We start from the raw sequence: 16,919 nt of genomic DNA on the forward strand, positions 1-16,919 counted from the left end.
ATCTCTGGTGTTCTACAGTTCCAGGTGATGGTGTCTTAGACTACATGTATAAACGGTGACATCGTCGGGGGTTAGGGGGTTTGCAGTGCATGAGAGGCTCGAGCCTGGCTTCTACCAGCTTGGAGCATCTTTCTGGCCCATAATCTACCAGCACGGCATTAGCCCTGGACCTGCAGGGGTCGGAGGGAGCAAACGACTGCCTGCGAATAACTCCACCTGAGCGGGGATGAATGGCATCGGCCCTGCACGCAGGAGCCTGTGCATGCAGGTGAGTGCGTAGTCTGTCTTTTGGTGTCACATTCCTGTCTGCACATGATACACGGCTGCGCCTCTCATTTCAGACCCCAGTGAATCCAGGTGCAACGAGGTTGTGAACATGAAGTCTTTATTCTTCTGTTTGTTCTCAAAGCAGGGAAGAGCTGATGCTGGAGGCAGGGTGAGCGTCTGGGAGGAAGGAGCTCTACACCCCACGCCCCTGCGTGAGAGCACAGGCACAGGCAGGGGAGTGTCCAAGAGAGTGCTCTAGCTCCAGGCTAGGGCTGAAGGCAGGGTCCAACCGGGGCAGCAGAGGGCCTCAGCGGGCCAAGGCAAAGCCAATGCGGTTGTTATGGCGATCAAACTCCGTGTAGAATTTGCGGATGAAGCTGGCGCCCAGGACCCAGACAGGCCCAGTGGGCGGTGGGACATCCAGACCATGGAGGGCCAGAGTGCACAGGCCATCATTACCGTAGGGATCCTGGCAGGAAGCAAGAGGGTTTTCCCTACTGCCTGGCACATTACCATTCTCCTCCCTTGGCCTTGCCTGACCCCAGCAGCCATCCTCAGTGACAACCCCCTCCGTCCCCCATGCATCCTGGGCCTCCATTGGCCTTTCACCCCACCATACATCCTTCTGGATGCAGGTACCTAGCTAGACACTGGGCAAACCATACACTGTGAGACCTTCAAGAGCTTACAGCCCGGCAGAACTTCTGGTCCTAGGCAAGTTACTGTGTTTAACTGCCCTAAATCTGTTGAGTATAAGAAGGGCATAAGAGCATAGGAGCACACCATTACTGGGGGCATTTGCTGACAGGATGGAGACAAGGGGATGAGCACAGTGATTCCCAAACCTGGCTGCCTATTGGAATCACCGGGGAGTTTTGAAAACACGGACCCCAGGTGCCCCTAGGGGTTCTGATTTAATAGGTAGGGGATGTGGCTTGTTACTGGGATTTTTAAGGTTTCCAGCTGACTCAGTGGGTGGGGGGGGGATGGGTTAAATGGGTGAGGGGCATTAAGGAGGCCGCTTTTCTGGATGAGCACTGGATGCCATTTGTAAGAGGTGAATCTCCCGACGCCAAGACTACACTGTATGTTAACTAACTTGAATTTCAATAAAAATAGTTAAAAAAAAAAAAAAGCTTCCAGGTGACTCTAATATGTAGCTAAGCTCGAGAAGCACCGACTGAGCATGGGATCTATGCATAAAGACTTGTCCCTTTTAGAGGGCCCCTGCCCACCCGTCTTCCCTGTGGTCGAGGGGCCGCCTGGAGCCTCACCTTTAACACATAGTCCGCGCTGGTGAGCGTGTAGGCTCTGCCTCCAAGCTGGAAGGAGATGTCCGGGAGCGTAGGCACCTGCTTGCAGTTCACGACGTACTGAGGGGAAGGTTAAGGGAGCCCTGTGAGTGTGGGAAGCCCCCGGGGCAGACACAGCCCTGTGCCTGTGGCTGGGCTCCTCTGCTGGAGAGGGCTGCGCACGTGGCCCGCCCTCTCCCTAGGGGACACCAAGTCACACGTGGCAAGAGAGGAGAGGAGGGCAAGGCCCGAAGCGGCCCCCTTTGGGACCTGATGCCCCCTGCGGTAATTTGGGGGGGCCTGATCAGGCGATGCTCCCGCAGCCTCGGGTGCCCCCGCTTGCCCCAGCTTCTTACTTCGTTTGTGCTCAGCTCCTTGGCCCCCAAGGTCTCCATGAGCAGCCTCAGGGAGCTGGTGGGACCCGAGATGTAGGATGCGCCAGTATCCACCACGACCATGCAGCCCTCCTCACAGACCACGGTGGCTGACCTCACCGACACCCTGAGGGAGGCCAGAGAGTGAGACAGACGGAAGGCTGATGGGACGCCACCAGGCCGCCAAGCTTCCCTGAGCGAGGCAGGTGACAGGAGGCCCGTGCTGGTGGTCCCAGTGATGCCCTGGAGGAGGAAAGGTGCCGGTCCCCTCCCTCATCACGTGGCCTGGTGACCGCCGCCTCCTCTCCGTAGCCCCTCCCCCCTCTGTTTTTCATATCTCCACGTTCCCCATCCCTGGACAGAGCACTCAGCAAACGTTGGCTGGGCCTTAAGAAGTGACTGCATTAGGAGAGAGGACAAGATGGCGACAGTACCCCATCCCACTCCCACCCTCCCCTGGCAGCAGCATTTTGGGAGAGCGGGGCGGGTTGAGGGTTCCTGACCCTTTCATTTTGATCTGCCAGGAGCCAGTCTTGCTGACGCTCACGTAGTGGAAGTTCCCTTGGTAATACTGGGGGTCGCTGCCTCCCAACACAACCTCTCCTCCGAGCAAGTGGGAATTCCTAAAGGAAAGATCAGAGCTCTTGAAGATCCGTGACCTCTGAGCCCCAGCACCCCAGCAACAAGGGATGTTGGGCACGGATACAGGGGTGGGGGGCAGAGGAAGGCGGAAAGGATAGCAAGGCTGGGAAGCTGCAGAAACACGTCTCTACTGTTCTCGCCCCTCCCCAAGCCCAACCAGAGGTGGTTCCAGAATAGTCCAGCTGCATCCGATAAAACATCCCCAGCAAGGTCACGGCAAAGGAACGGGCGCAAGGACAGTGAGTCGAGAGCAAGATGAGAATCCCCCCCCCCCTCACCCCGCTCCCAACTTGGGTTTGAGTTGCTGCAGGTTGAACAGGTGCGTGGGTGGGGTGGTCTCCGGGACCTGCTGGGTGGGGGTGGGCAAGGGGCAGGAGGCAAGCTGGAAGGAGGGGTGGAAAACTTAGGCATCTGGCAGAGCCTGGGCCTGCGGAGGTGAGTTTGGGCTGGTGGGTTGGTGGCGTATGTGAATCTGGACGGGGTGTTCAGGAGGGTCAGGGCCATGTGAGGCGAGGCGGAGTGGTGGGGTGGGTTTCAGCTCCTTACTTGGAATTTCTGCAGAGAAAGAGAGAGCAGAAATGAGGTCTCTGTTGCAGGTGGGCCTCGCCAGCCTGTTGTTGGCCAGGGTGGGTGTTATGCCCTCTTTTTTACCCTTTAGGAGCTGGACTCACCAAGAGGTGAAGTCACTTGCCGGAAGTCCCCCGGGTGGTGTGGGGGGCGATTGGTGCCCAGTCCAAAGCGGACTCCCTTGCTTTCCTCTCCTCCCAGCGCACAACGCCTCCCACCGCGCGGGGCCTCCCCTCGGGCTGGTTTCCAGGGTGCACACGTGGGCTGGGTTTCCCAGCATACGTGTGCAGGCGGTTTAGGTGTGCACACGTTATGCGGGCCGGTGCAATGCATTGCCCTCTTACACACTCAGTACGTATGCGCGTGTGCTATAGCACCTGCCCCCGCTGCCCCTCTGCCAACATTTCAAGATCCCCCTGCCTGTTCCTTCCTTCTTGCCCCAGGGTCGAGGAAGAGGCAGGCCCTCTTCTCAACAAGGCCCGCCTTCTTCCTGTTTGTTGGATTCTTCTCCCTCCTGCGGCTGCCAGGCTCCTGTGCCCTCAGCTCCTCCGTTTTCCAGTTTCAATCTCTCTCTCTCTTTCCATTGGCTTCCTCCTCCACCTGCAAGCATGCTCGTGCCTCCTCTAGCATTTTAAAACACCCACCCTTCTCGTCTCCGCTTCCCTCTGCATCTCAGCCTGCACCCCTCCTGACGCTCCCCTGTCTGATCTCTCAGGGCACTCTACACCTGCCCTTTGCTTCCTGACGCCCACATCTACCTCTCAACTGGTCACCATCTGGCCGTGCTCCAGCTCAACAACAGCTCTTCCCGAGGACGCTGCCCCAGAGCCAGCCGGTGGCCTCTGCTCAATGCCTCCCGTTTTCTTTTTCTTCCTTCCTTCTTCTCCATTTTACCTGTGTAATTTCTTCCGACCTTGACCCTCCCTCCACCCTCACCTCCCTCGCCTCCAGCTCTCCCGGTCTTCCCAGACCCACAGCTTGGAGCAGATCACAACCCTGCAGCGAGAGCTCACAGTGGCTTCCCCCAGGCTGGCCCAACCACGCACAAGCTCAGCCTAGAGCTGAAAGGCACCCATGGGCTTCAAGCCCCAGGCCCCCTGTCCTGTTGCTTGTCACGTTGTAATGTTTCCCGTCTTCCTTCCTGACTGTAGGCTCTGTGAGGGCAGGGACTCTTTTTGGACGCTGTGTTCACGGCTGCACCCCAGAACCTCCCACTGCCCCAGTGCTTGGCACATAAGCACGCCATATTTGTTGAATCAATGAGTGAGCAAATAAATGAAGGGATTGATGAATAAAGCCAGCTTTCTGTGTGGTCTGTCACAGGGAGGGTCCCAGGTCCCAATAGTGCTTTATTTTCCATCACCCCCACCCTGCATTTTCCTCTTGTTCTAGAGAGTGCTGACAGGACTTGCTGCAATGGTGGAAATATTCTGTTATCTTGTATCCAATATGTAGCCATAGTCACTGTGGCTGCCGAGCACTGGACATGGGGCTAGTGTGACTAAAGACTTAAATTCTATTAAATTTTAATTAATTTCAATTTAAGTAGTGACTTCCATATTGGCTGGTGGAGCTCCACATACGGCTTGAATACCACCTAATCAGGAACCCAGAAACATCCCGGTCCCAACTCCCCTCTTGCTCTCCCAGCTCTCCTGATACCCTCCGCCACCCCTGCCTCAGCCCCTGAAGCCCCAGCCTCACCTGCTGTAGTAGACAGAGAAGACATCCTCCTTTAGCACCCCTCGGGAGAGGATGTGGTCAAAGACAGGGGTAACCCCGCCAACAGCCTGTGCAGGGAAGCCCATGCCCAGAATCCCGTCAAACTTGGCCAGCATGAAGGGTATCAGGGGCAGCTCTGTGACCTCTCCAAACGTCTGTGTCACTGTGATTCCGCCCACCTGTGGGAGGAAGGACCGGAGGAGACCAAGCCTACTGCCTCCCCCGCTGGCCAGGGGGGAGTCAAGGACCCACATCCCCTAGGGTAGAGAAACTGGGGATAAGACCATTTTATCAACCCCCCACACATATCCTCTCTTCTAATACACATGCAGGCTGTGGGGTTGCCCAGGACCTGGAAAGGGGTACTGACAATCAGTAACCACCAAGGTGCCAGGAGCTCTCACACCCTCTCCCCAGGGGCCCAGCTTCCACACTGGCAGGACTGGGTCTCAGTTCCTCACCCCCACTATGGGTAAGGATTTCTCCAGCCCAGCCAGACCTTCTCCCCTGGTTTCCCAGACAACGGGCCTCTCATGTTCCATGTGTACCCTTCCCATAGCTTAGAGCAGGGGCTGGAGTAACTCCCAGAATGGAAAGGGTCCGAGGCAAGCCAGATGGAAAAGAAAACCAAGCCCTGACCTTAATCCTAAACTCTAACCTCAACTAGGATCTTAGAACCTATGCCTGACCCCCAAACTAACTCTGGCCATAATGAAACCAGTACTGCTGACCCTGACACCGACTCTGATTTCAGTCTGGGGTCTTGTGAAGGGCCCAGTCGGAGCTGGGTGACCTCAGGCAGGTTAGCTGACAGGAGGCTGTGGGGCTCCGGCTAAGCTCTCACGTGAGTTACACGTAAAAGCTTCCATAAATCACCCAGTGTGGACCCAGGAGCTCAGGCTCGCTCTGTCCCAGGCCCTGCTTCTTTGCAGCAAGGCAGGGTGTTCCTCAATTGCCCAGGCTCTAAGGTGGACTGAACTGTACCCCCCGCCCCCCTCCAAGTATGGGCCCTCCAGTGGCAGGGGAGGTCTGGGACCAGAAGGGCAGAGGTCAGATGACCTGGGGCATTCCCACGTACAGTCACCTCGTCCTGGCTCAGGAAACCTTTGACCTTCCCAGATCCGTAGTGGATGGTGAATGCCGTCCCATTCTCCATGTAGCTGGAGGATTCCGAAGAGTCGTAGAGGCTGTGAATCTCTGGCAGAGGGATATAGGCTCAGGTCTGTTCAAGAGAGGCCCGGCAGGGGGGCTGGGAGGCAGGTGCCTGTGGGCGTGGCCCCCTGTGGTTGAGGACTTCTGTGAAGGGGCGGGGAGGCCCTGAGGTGGGAGGCTTGAAAACGTGTTTCATCAACCAAGGAGTGTGTTTTTTGGGCCCCTGTCACGTGCCCAGATCTCTGAGAATTTTGTCTCCAGTCAAGCATTCCACAGTGATTCTGAGGCGGGGATGAGGAGAAGATTCTGGTTCCAGTAAGCTCTTGAGAAGAGGCTGTTGACTAAGGAAGGGCGTGGAAGACCCTGAGAGCCTGGGGTGGGTCTGAGGATTTGGCCCCAATCTCAGGAAAGGTGAGAAGTGGACTTCTGGGTGAGCTGGGGACTTCTAATGCCGCCATTTTACCTTGGCGGCCGTATCGGGAAAATGGGGGACATTGTCATCTCTCCTCTCGGGGGCAACAGGAGCAGAAGCAGGGAGGAAATAGCTCAATTGGTAGCAGAGGGTGTGAGGCAGGCCCGGCCAAGTGTGGCAGGGGGCTCGGGGTGAGGTCCTGTAGGCGTGTGGAGAGGGGGGTGCTCACCACATGCTGTGTAGAGAGGGCTGCACTTGGTGGAGGGCACCCAGAGGTTGGCTGAGCCTGTGTCGAAGATGACTTTGAAGGTCTGGGGTGGGGTGCCAATGCCGATCTCGCCATAGTACTGGGTCTGTGGGGGTGAAAGGAAAGAGGCAGCTGGAGGCGCGGGGAAGCTTGGGGCTTTGCTGGATACCCCCTTGGGCACCTGGGGTGAGATTAGGTAGATCAGACAACCGTCCCGGGTTTCCCTTTTCCAGCAGGGCCCGGGTGGGACCCTTAGCACTGTCTTAGGACTTCCCTGGAAGTGAGACAAGAGGGCAAAAGAAGAATACTGAAAATGAAGATGATGCCCCGCCCCTCGAAGGGCTGCTAATAAGCTGCGCGCTTATTATAAGGGTTGCATGCAATAAGCAGGCACGCCGTGCAGAGCCCAGTCACAGAAACCCGCATCTGAGGTCACATACCCACCCTGCCCACCTTGAAACCCAGAGCCTGGATTCCTGAGTTCCAGACCTAATTCTGCCTCTGGGCTCCCTTCTGCCCTCTGTGGCTCAACCTTTCTAGCTCTGAAATGGGAGTTTTATAGGGCACTTTGTGCATCTCAGCAACTCAGTCATAGGCAGCATGGAAAGAGCAAAGAGAGCCTTGGGCCCCAGAAAGAGAAAGGAGACGGAAAAGCAGGGGCGCTCACATCCAGGTAGTTGGTGAGGACCACAGGGGACGTGCTGTTGCCAAAGGAGAATCTCTTGGTGAACTGGCTCCACTCAGCACCAAGCCTGGCTACGTCCACGCCTCGCTCCTTCAGGCTTTCCCGGATCGAAGGCATTTTCTTGAGGAAGATCCTGACCCGGGGTGAGGGAAGAGAAAAACAGAAGAGCTCTGTACTCCCTCATAACAGTGGTACACAGTCCTGAGGCTTCTGGTACAATTCTCCCTAATCTAGCCTAGACACCTGAGAATCACTCTTGTGCCCTAAGGCCTCTCAAGGAGAATTCGCAAGGCTCGTTGAGTCAGCTGCACTGGCATTAAATAATCCTTAACACACTTCCTTCTGTTGTCTAGTTCTGATCCCTATCACTACGAGGCCATTCGTTCATTCCTTCCTTCCTTTCATAATTACAGGTCGAACACCTACTCTGTGCCTGCACTCCAGTGGATACTAGAGATAGAAACATAAAGATCATCAGTGGGGTGCCTGGGTGGCTCAGTTGGTTAAGCTTCTGACTCCTGATTTCAGCTCAGGTCACCAACCACGAGATAGAGCCCTGCATGGGGTTCTTCATGGACAGCGTGGAGCCTGCTTGGGATTCTCTCCCTCCCTCTCTCTTTGCCCCTCCCCTCCCCCAAGTAAATAAACTTAAAAAAAAAAAAAAATCACTGCCTTCAAGGAGCTCCGGCAGGCAAGGAGACAGAGGAGGAAACGCAACAGCGACATCCCCTCTAAGATGAAGGCTGGGACGCTCCCCTCAAGGCTGGACAGGACCGGGCAGTGCCGTGTGAGGCCTGTAGGTGGCAGCAGGCGCCCACAGCAGCCTGCCGGGGCTCCAGGATGCCAGGCCAGGGTAGACACCCAGCCAGGGCTGTGGGCTGGAACCTTGGGACTGAATGGGTGGGGTGGGGAGAGCAACCGGCATGTCCAGAGTAACTGTGCCCCCCTGCCCGTGGAAAGATGTGACTTCTTGAGCCTGAGTCCCAGTCCTTCAGCTCCTTTCCCTGACACGCGCCTATCAGCTTTGGGAGGCAGAATTAAAGACCCTGGGGCTGGGTGGGGGCCGGTAAAACATACTGAGGGGCCACCTGGTCAGTTTCAAACACTATACACCCTCCACATAGCCCTCGACCGTAGGCCAGCCATCCTTATCCTCAGGTAATGATGAGGAAAGCAGACAGGGCACATTGGCGGCTCAGTCGGTTAAGTATCCGACTTCGGTGTAGGCCATGATCTCAGGGTTCACAAGTTCGAGCCCTGCGTCGGGCTCTGTGCCGACAGCCCAGAGCCTGGAGCCTGCTTTGGATTCTGTGTCTCCCTCTCTCTCTGCCCCTCCCCCCTCATGCTCTGTCTCTGTCTCTGAAAAATAAACATTTGAAAAAATTTCGATGAGGAAGCAGAGGCTCACAGGGTTGTGGATGGAGCAGGGACTCAAAGCGGCGTCTTTGGACTTGTTTCCCAGAGAGTGTCCCCAGGGCTCCCATGGGAAGCCTCTTTGCAGAAGCTCGAGGGGAGATGTCCCTAGCTGTTGGCCAGGGGGTTCTGGGATTGCAGCCCAGTTTATGGAGAACCCGTCTTCTTTTCTAGCTGCTGGTCTCCCTGTACTGCCCTTCCCTCCTCGCACCCGGCACTCTTGGACCCCCTTATGCGAATGCAGCTTTCCTGCCAGCCAGCCTCACATCAACAGAAATGACTTATCACCGTTGTGTCACAGTTTGCTGTTCACAAAGTCGTTTCGCAATTATGACCTTATTCTCAGCCATCCCCTGGCGTGGGTGAGGTTTTATTCCCATGTTTACAGATGGGAAAATGGAAGGGCAGAGAAGGCTTGATCCCCAAGAGGGTGCCGTTTCTACTATTTACTCTGAACAGCCTCTGCCCTGGACCCTAACATGTCCCATTCGCCTTTCAGAAGGTCCCTTCCTCGCCCCAGCTCTCCATTCTTCTAAGCCCAGCATGCATCCCACCTCCAGGAAGCTTGCCCCAGGAACTCCAGTTCACACTGGCCCCACCTCTGCTTGGGCTCCGGCCCCATTTTTCCTCGGGTGCTCGCAGCCTGCACTGCACAGCCTAATGCTCCTGGAGGTGGTGCCGTCTGGTGGTGAGGACACAGCAGTCGTGGGCACATGTTTAAACCCTTCCTTACTGTGTGATTCGGATCAACTTAACCCAACCTCTCCGGGCCTTTCGTGAGCCCCCGTCAACTCCTTTGTAAAAATGGACTAAACAGTAGTACCTGCCTCAGAGAATCACTGTGCAGATTAAACAAGCTGCCCACTGCTCAAGAAATGTGAAGACTGTGCAGAAGGCAATGAAAGCACCTTGAGAATGGGGCCCTGTGTTCAGATCCCCCAAAGTGCCTTGCGTGACACTGTGCAAATAGCAGGTGGAAAAATTTTGCGTTTCAAAAGCCTCTTTCTCCACTCCTGGCCCAATCCCGTTCTTCTTCTCTTTTTATTTATTTTATTTATTTTTTGAGCATGAGCATAAGCGGGGGAGGGGCAGCGGGAGAGGGAGAATCCCCAGCAGGCTCCGCACTGTCCGCACAGAGCCCAACATAGGCCTTGAACTCACTGACCATGAGACCATGAACTGAGCCGAAATCAAGAGTCAGACACTTAACTGACTGAGCCACCCAGGTGCCCCTCTTCCTGGCTTTTTCAAGAGAACATGGAGAATGTTTTTACCTCAATTCCACATTTACTCTGGGGGTGGGGGCTGCCTGCAGGCACTCGGTCTCTCACCCTGCACCCCTACCCTAGCAGTTACTCTCTGGGAGCCTGGAAGCAGGTGAAAAGGCTTTGGAAACAAAAGGCCCAGTGTGTCTTGAGGCTCAGCCTCTTACACGTGACCTCCCTGAGCCTCTGTGTCCTCACCTGTAAAAATGGGACTGCTGGGTTGTCAGGAGGGGAATTTGAGAGGAGATATGTGGAAAGATCCTATGAAATCCTCAACATTTTATAGGCTTAGCAACCAGGACTGTGAAAACCTGCCCTCTTAGGGGCACCCAGCTTCCTCCGTCGGTGGAGCATGTGACTCTTGATCTTGGGGTTGTGAGTTCGAACCCCATGCTGGATGTAGAGATGACTTAAAAATAAAATCTTTAGGGGTGCAGTCAGTTAAGATTCAGCTCAGGTCATGATCTCGCGGTTCGTGAGTTCGAGCCTCGCATCAGGCTCTGTGCTGACAGCTCAGAGCCTGGAGCCTGCTTTGGATTCTAGGTCTCTCTCAGAAAGAAATAAACATTAAAAAATTAAAATAAAGTAAGATCTTTAAAAAGCAACAAAATCCTGCTCTTACCTTGAGGTCTTCTGGTTCCACCACCTGCCCTCCCCACACTGAAACCCTTTCTCTTGGAGACCCTCCCTCCTGCCTCTCCCCTTCTTCAGCTTTTTTTTTAAGTGTATATATATTTTTTTAGCATTTATTCACTTTTTGAGAGACAGAGAGTGAGTGGGGAGGGGGCAGATAGGTAGGCACAGAATCCAAGGTGGGCTCCGGGCTCTGGACTGTCAGCACAGAGCCCGATGCGGGGCTCGAACTCAGGAACCCGTGAGCTCTTGACCTGAGCTGAAGTTGGGCGCTTAACCGACTGAGCCACCCAGGGGCCACCCCCCCCCTCCCCCTCCCCTCAGCCTTAGTGAACTCAGGGAACTTAATGAGCCCAGTTCCCACAGGGCCTGGCACCAGGTGTGGGCGTTACTAGGCCTCCCTCCTCCTTCCTTCAGGCCACGCCTTAAGCCTTTCTTTCAACGTTTGTAACAACCCACCCTGTGGGACTAGTAACAGCTGGGTTTTTACAGCCTTCGGGCATCAGGCTGAGGGCTTTCCATATCTCTCATTCAATCTTCAAAGCAGACCTGTGAAGCAGGTGCTATTATCCCTGCTTTAAAAATGGTAAACTGAGACCTGGAGAGGTTAAGTAACTTGCCCATGCTTTCCCAGCTAGTTAGTTCCGCGAGTGGAGCAGGATTTAAGCCAAGACAATTCAACTCTAGAAGGCTTGTATTTAACCACTAAATTGTTCTTCCTTGGTAGGCTTAACCATACCACCCCCTTCTTAACAATTAGACTGTGACCTCCTTGAGAACAAGGGGCAGGTGTGAATCATCTGAGTGCCTCGCCTGGCGATCTGTGCAGGAAGCAAGGGCTCTGGGCAGGGATCAAATGACGTGGCCTTCGGGCCACTAGGGTAGTGTGCCACTATCGGCCCTGTGACATCGGCCGAGCCACCTCTCTGAATGGGCCCGCGCCTCCCTGGTCATGAGGACTGGAGGACATCCCATATCAGAAAGCCAGGGGTGTTAGGAAGGTGGAAACCCCTGCGCCCCCGCCCCCCAGCCTGAGTTACCGTCTGAAGGCGCCAGAGTCTGCGGGGAGACCGAAGGTGCAGGAGCCGCAGAGCACCAGCAGGAGGCCCCAGCGAGGCATTCTGCTCCCTTGGTCCGTGCTTCGCCTGGGTGCTCGGCTCTCTTGGGAATCTGCAGAAGTCTTGTGGCTTCCCAGAGCCCTTCTCCTTTTATGCGCTCCACACTTGGGACGGTTGAGATTTAGCTCTGCCCTGATTTATTATCCGGGGGCACATGGAGGGCGGCCAGTAATAAATCCCCCCGATGGGACGGAGCTAGATGGGTGAAGGGTGACCAGGTTTCGACGCAGAGCTCAGGAGCCAGGGAAAAGGAGGGCTGTGGGAAAGCAATGCTGTGCCCAGTGACGCCAGCAGCCCCATCTCGGCCTGGCCCTGCGACCCCCGCCGAGGCAGAGGCTGATGGGAAACATCAGTGTTCCAGAACACGGTCAGGGCTGAGACCGGCACAGAACGTAGGTTTCCAACCTCCCCCGCCAGACTCCACCCTCCGTACCCTTCAAGTGCCATCCTCTAGGTTAACCTCGGCTGTGTTCCTGACCGGCTTCTTCCACTTTGTGTCTCAGTTCCCTTCTGGAACACGGGTGACTCCTCCTGGCTTGTTCGTGACAGAGCCAGACCCAGAGGCCTCCGTGCCGCCTCCCTCCAAGCCTCTGTTAGCAGCAGCTGTGGAAGGGGAGAATACCACGGCCCGGCAGGGGGAGAAGCGCCTTGTATGGGCCTCTGGACGCAGGAATCTGGGGGAAGGGGTGTGTGTCGACCCTCAGCTCGCCTCGTGTGGGTGGGAGCCCTCAGGAGTGAGGGGGAGCTGGTCTTCCAACTCCTCCTTCCCTTCCCACGGGGCCCTGAGTCCCTTCTGGGCCCGTCTCTGCCACCTTCCCTTTTCCTTGTAGTTTACAAACAACCTGGGGCAGCTCTCCATACACACACCTGACTCCTAAGTCCCAGGAGGGGTGCTATTTATTCAGGCGAGGATGCCCTCTCCTGGCTTTTCCTTGCTCATGCCTCGGGGCGCATTTCAAATATCACCACCTGCTCCACGAAGCAGGTCCTGATTCAGCCCGGAACTGCCTGCCTTCTGCTGTGGGCTCCCAAGGCGCCACACGAGCCCTTCCAGGAGAGCACGGACCTCAGCTGTGCCGTATCAGAGTGACCTCGCAGACCTGCCTCTGCCTCTTGCCCAAAGTGGTGCTTCGCACTTATCAGCTGAAGGAACTAGGGAACTAGCTGGGGGCTAGTTGTCTGGGACCCCTGGGTTCCGGTCTTGATTCAACCACGAACTTGCTAAGTGACGTTGGACCCCTCCACCTCTCTGGGGCTCAGTCTCTAAATCTGTAGCATGAAACAGATATTGGGTGGGCCCTAGGGTGCTAGTGTTCTGTCCTTTGACTTCAGGGTGCTGCCCTCTGCAACCAGCTGCGAGTAGCAAGGACTTAGAGAAGCTAAAATCTCTTGCTAACGTGTTGCCTAATGAGTATGCTTGGACCTCTGGGATTATAACACCCTTACCACACGACAGGAGGATTTGGCATTTCCTGGTGTAAACTCTCATTGGAGAATTTTTCAGGCACTGTGGTTGGCAGTGAACAAAGTATCTGAGGGCAAGGGGAACACTTAAAAAAAATTTCTTTCATGTTTATTTATTTTTGAGAGAGACAGAGGGCGAGTGGGGGAGGGGCAGAGAGAGAGGAGACAAGAATCTGAAGCAGCTCCGAGCTGTCAGCACAGAGCCCGACGCAGGGCTCGAACTCACGAACCGTGAGATCATGACCTGAGCTGAGGTCGGATGCTTAACCACCCAGGTGCCCCCGGGGGAAAACTTTTTAGAACCCCTCAGAGTGGGGGGGGGGTCTGTCTTGGCAAATTGGAGGAGGATTTATGAAGCATTCCAATAGACCTTGGTTCTCTTCATTCATTAGACAGTATTCATCGAGCATTTACTAGTTGCCAGACATTTTTCTAGATGCCGAGATTAACAAAGGTGACAAAAAATAAATACCATTTCTGCTCCTGTGGGTCCTACAGTCTGTAGGAGAAATAGGTTATCATCACAACATAGATGTAAAATAACAATGATGACCAGCACAGTCAGGGAACTCCAGGAAGGCATCGCCAAAGAAATGACACTGGAGTTGTGACCTGAAGGTGACATGGGCAGGCAACGAATAGCTGAAGAGGGAAAGAAATAGAGTCCCGGTGGGAGCAGCATGTGCAAAGGCCCTGTGGAGAGAGGAAGCATGATGAGAACAAGGGCCAAAAGAAGCCAGTGTGGCTAGACAGAGACCAGAGGAAGTGGGGTGAGAGAGGAGATTGGGAAGCAGAGGTGATAAGAGCTAACGCCAAGTGTCACTCTAGGTGCTTAATGCATGTGACCCTCAAAACAACTGCATGGAGTGGTACTATTGTTATTCCACTTTACAGAGGAGGAAGCTGAGATATGGGAGGATTCAGAAAGCAGCGTGTCTAGGATCACACCCACGGTAACGGGTGGAGTCAGCCTAGAAGCTAAGGCAGTGTGTCCCAGAACTCTACGTGACTTGAGCGTCCAACCGTGAAAGTTCTTGAACGCCACACTGTGTTTACCTTAAGAGCACAACGGGTAAACAGGTTAAGACGGGAATGATGATGTAATTGAATGCGTTTTGCAAAGACATTGCGGCTACGGTGTGGCTCAGCAAGGACTTCGGAATGGTCCGGAATCACGTAGCACGTGCCAGTTAGGAAGCCAGAGGGCCAGAACCAGCTTGGACTAGGGGAGGTGGGCGTGGTGGAGACAGAAAAGATTGGATGGAATTGAGAAAAACTTAGGAAATAAAATTAGGTCGTGGGTGAGATATGGGGAGTGAAGGAGAGGGAGGTTTCTGGATGCCTGGTGATACCAAGTGGAAGAGAATCAGGATTCCAGAGGGGAAAGAGGTCTGGGGAGACCATGAGTTTGAGGACCTGTTGAGTGTGGGGTTCCTTTGTGGAGACAGGGGCAGGGAATAAAAAAAAAAGAAAGAAATATCCCAGGTGTGACATTAAGTGGCAGGTGCACGTGGACCTGGGTGAAAGATTTATGTGTTATTTGCCATTGGTCATGAATGTCACAGATATGAATACAATTAGCCGAGGGGAGGCGGGGGAAGAGCAAGGAAGCCCTGGACTCCAGCTTCCGTGGCCCAGCGGTGGAGAAACGGCCTGTCTAACAGACCACAAAGAAGAGGACAGAGAGGAAGGGGGAAACCGTCCGGTGTCCCTGAAGCCCAAGGAGAAGGGAGGTTACGCAGCGAGAGTGAGCAGTGGGAGGGGCTGCTTGGAGGTCAGGCAAGACGTGGGTTACAAGGCAGACATGTGGCCATCGGTGCTGTTAGTGGGAGCTGTTTGGGTGATGCGGACGGACGGGAATCCAGACAGGGAATGTGGAAGAATGAGAGGAAGAAGGGAGATGAAGGCGGTGTAGCCCAGACAGCCTTTCTGAGAAGCCAGGGATAACGGAGGAGGAGGTGATGGCTGGAGGCGAGTGAGGACAAAGTGAAGGGTTTTCCCTCTCCTCTCCCTGCCTGCCCCTCTCCCTCCTTCCTCTAATGGTGGGAGGGAAGAGAATATATTTAAAGGCCTGGAAAGGACTCGGGGGAGAGGAGGGATAATCATGGCAGTAAGATCCCGAGCAGGTGGGAGTCAGGAAGGCAGGGCCCATGCACAGCCACCAGGTGCTGGCGGCCGAGGGCCTTTCTGTCCGGTGACTGTCCTCTTCTCAGACAAGTGGGGAGCAGGGACCACTGCTGAGAGCTGGGGATGGGGGCGGGGTTCGGAGGCATGTGGAGAAATAGAGAAGGTGTGCAATGGTTATGGAAAGATGGAAGAAGCTGGCCAGGGAATCTCAGGGGTTTTCTGGTAGGAATTAAGCATTTAATGGCTGGAGATCACACCATCGTCGTCCAAAGCCAGTCTGCCCTGTTCTCTGCCTCCCCGCCACCACCACAGTGCTTGGCTGCTTGGGTGGGGACAGCACGGCAGTGTGTGGCTGGCTTCATCCAGGGCTGGGGTGGTGCCACACGTGTTGATCGAAGAGGAGAGCCGAAGGGATTTCGGGGCCCAGCAAAGATGTTATTGAATGATAGACTGTGTCCTAGAAGGTGGATGTGGGAAAGAAGTCAGGACAGGACAGGGCGGACGAACAGGAAGGAAGCGGAGGACCGTGGGCCCAGAAAGGGCTGTGGGGGCGAGGCCACTGCATGGAGGGCGCTCGAGGAGCGGAGAGGCCAGGCTGCTGGCCGGGTCACCGTCTGCGTGGATGGTGATGTCATCCAGAAAGACTGCAGAGGGCATGGGGTGGGGGAAGGCTGTAAGCCAGGAGCCAAAGTCTTTGGTAAACAAGGAGGCGGGACCTGCACGTCCAGTGGTGACAAGGGTTGAGTGAGTGGGACGGGAGGGTCCCAGGCCGAAGGCAGGCGCCTGGAGGGAGAAGTGTCTTCTCCCAATGTCCACGGCAGCCCTGGGAAGCGAGTGGACCAGTGTTCCTCTAACACAGGAGGAAACCAAGACCCGGGAGGGTACACAACGGGTCCTAATTCATAGCTGGGGTGAGGCAGAGTGGGGCCCTGTGTCTCCCCTGCACCATATCCTGTGATACACGGGGGTCCGCCCAGCCACCAAGGGGTGGGGTGTGCTGTCCCGGAATCTCACTTCTCCCTGCCTCTCCCCTGCCTGAGACCCTGACAAGCTTGTGACCTGTCCTGGCCATTGCAGGTGACTGACCACCGCCTCCCTCCCCACTCTCCAAACCCCAGAGCAGGAGCAAGGGAGAAAGCAAGTGGGGAGATGGGGTCAGCCTTGCGGCGGCCTCTGAACGCAGGGAACAGCAGCACCCTTTACTGAGCACCTACCCTGCGCCCTGAAGGACTGTATTCTCTCGCAGCCTCGGGAAGCACGTGCCCTTGCACCCACTGTTCAGATGAGGAAGCGGGGGGGCTTCAGGGAGCTTGGGGAAGGATGAGCTGAGAGCCGAGCGCTCTGCCTGTGACTCCCGGCCCCTCTGTGTGGCCGTGGGTGTCAGATGTGACCGGCAGAGCCATGGTATTCAAAAGAGGGGGTGCTGAGCTATGGCTGCGCGGTCAGGAGCACGGCCACCCCACAGCGCTTTCTGTAGGGGAGGGAGCTCTTTGAAGCCCAGCACCCGGCTGCAGCTTAGACCCCCTGCACGGAGCACCC

The 16,919-nt window shown here is 55.6% G+C and overlaps 1 protein-coding gene across 2 annotated transcripts; it reads right to left on the bottom strand.

The window, feature by feature from the left end:
* Positions 1–413: 413 nt before the first annotated feature.
* On the bottom strand, positions 414–11,833 carry REN (renin). Of its 2 annotated transcripts, XM_047840951.1 has the most exons (10): positions 11,712–11,833; positions 7,343–7,493; positions 6,658–6,781; positions 5,943–6,061; positions 4,847–5,043; positions 3,122–3,130; positions 2,437–2,556; positions 1,916–2,060; positions 1,542–1,640; positions 414–736 (listed from the first exon to the last, which is right to left on the bottom strand). In XM_047840951.1, the coding sequence occupies exons 1-10, from the start codon at positions 11,789–11,791 to the stop codon at positions 575–577; spliced, it is 1,206 nt and encodes a 401-aa protein (XP_047696907.1). In that variant the 5' UTR covers positions 11,792–11,833; the 3' UTR covers positions 414–574. The 2 variants fall into 2 exon arrangements, with proteins under 2 accessions (XP_047696907.1, XP_047696908.1); XM_047840952.1 differs by lacking the exon at positions 3,122–3,130.
* Between the last annotated feature and the right edge of the window lie 5,086 nt (positions 11,834–16,919).

Source organism: Prionailurus viverrinus, chromosome F1 (assembly GCF_022837055.1).
Source record: "Prionailurus viverrinus isolate Anna chromosome F1, UM_Priviv_1.0, whole genome shotgun sequence".
Lineage (NCBI taxonomy): Eukaryota > Metazoa > Chordata > Mammalia > Carnivora > Felidae > Prionailurus > Prionailurus viverrinus.

What these genes read in the sequence shown, in the direction of transcription:
- REN (XM_047840951.1), bottom strand. Translation starts at nt 11,791, where the DNA reads ATGCCTCGCTGGGGCCTCCTGCTGGTGCTCTGCGGCTCCTGCACCTTC. An exon ending in GACTCTGGCGCCTTCAGACG is followed by an intron (nt 7,494 to 11,711) that starts GTAACTCAGGCT and finishes ACCCCGGGTCAG; the next exon opens with GATCTTCCTCAAGAAAATGC. An exon ending in TGGCAGATCAAAATGAAAGG is followed by an intron (nt 2,061 to 2,436) that starts GTCAGGAACCCT and finishes GGCCTCCCTCAG; the next exon opens with GGTGTCGGTGAGGTCAGCCA.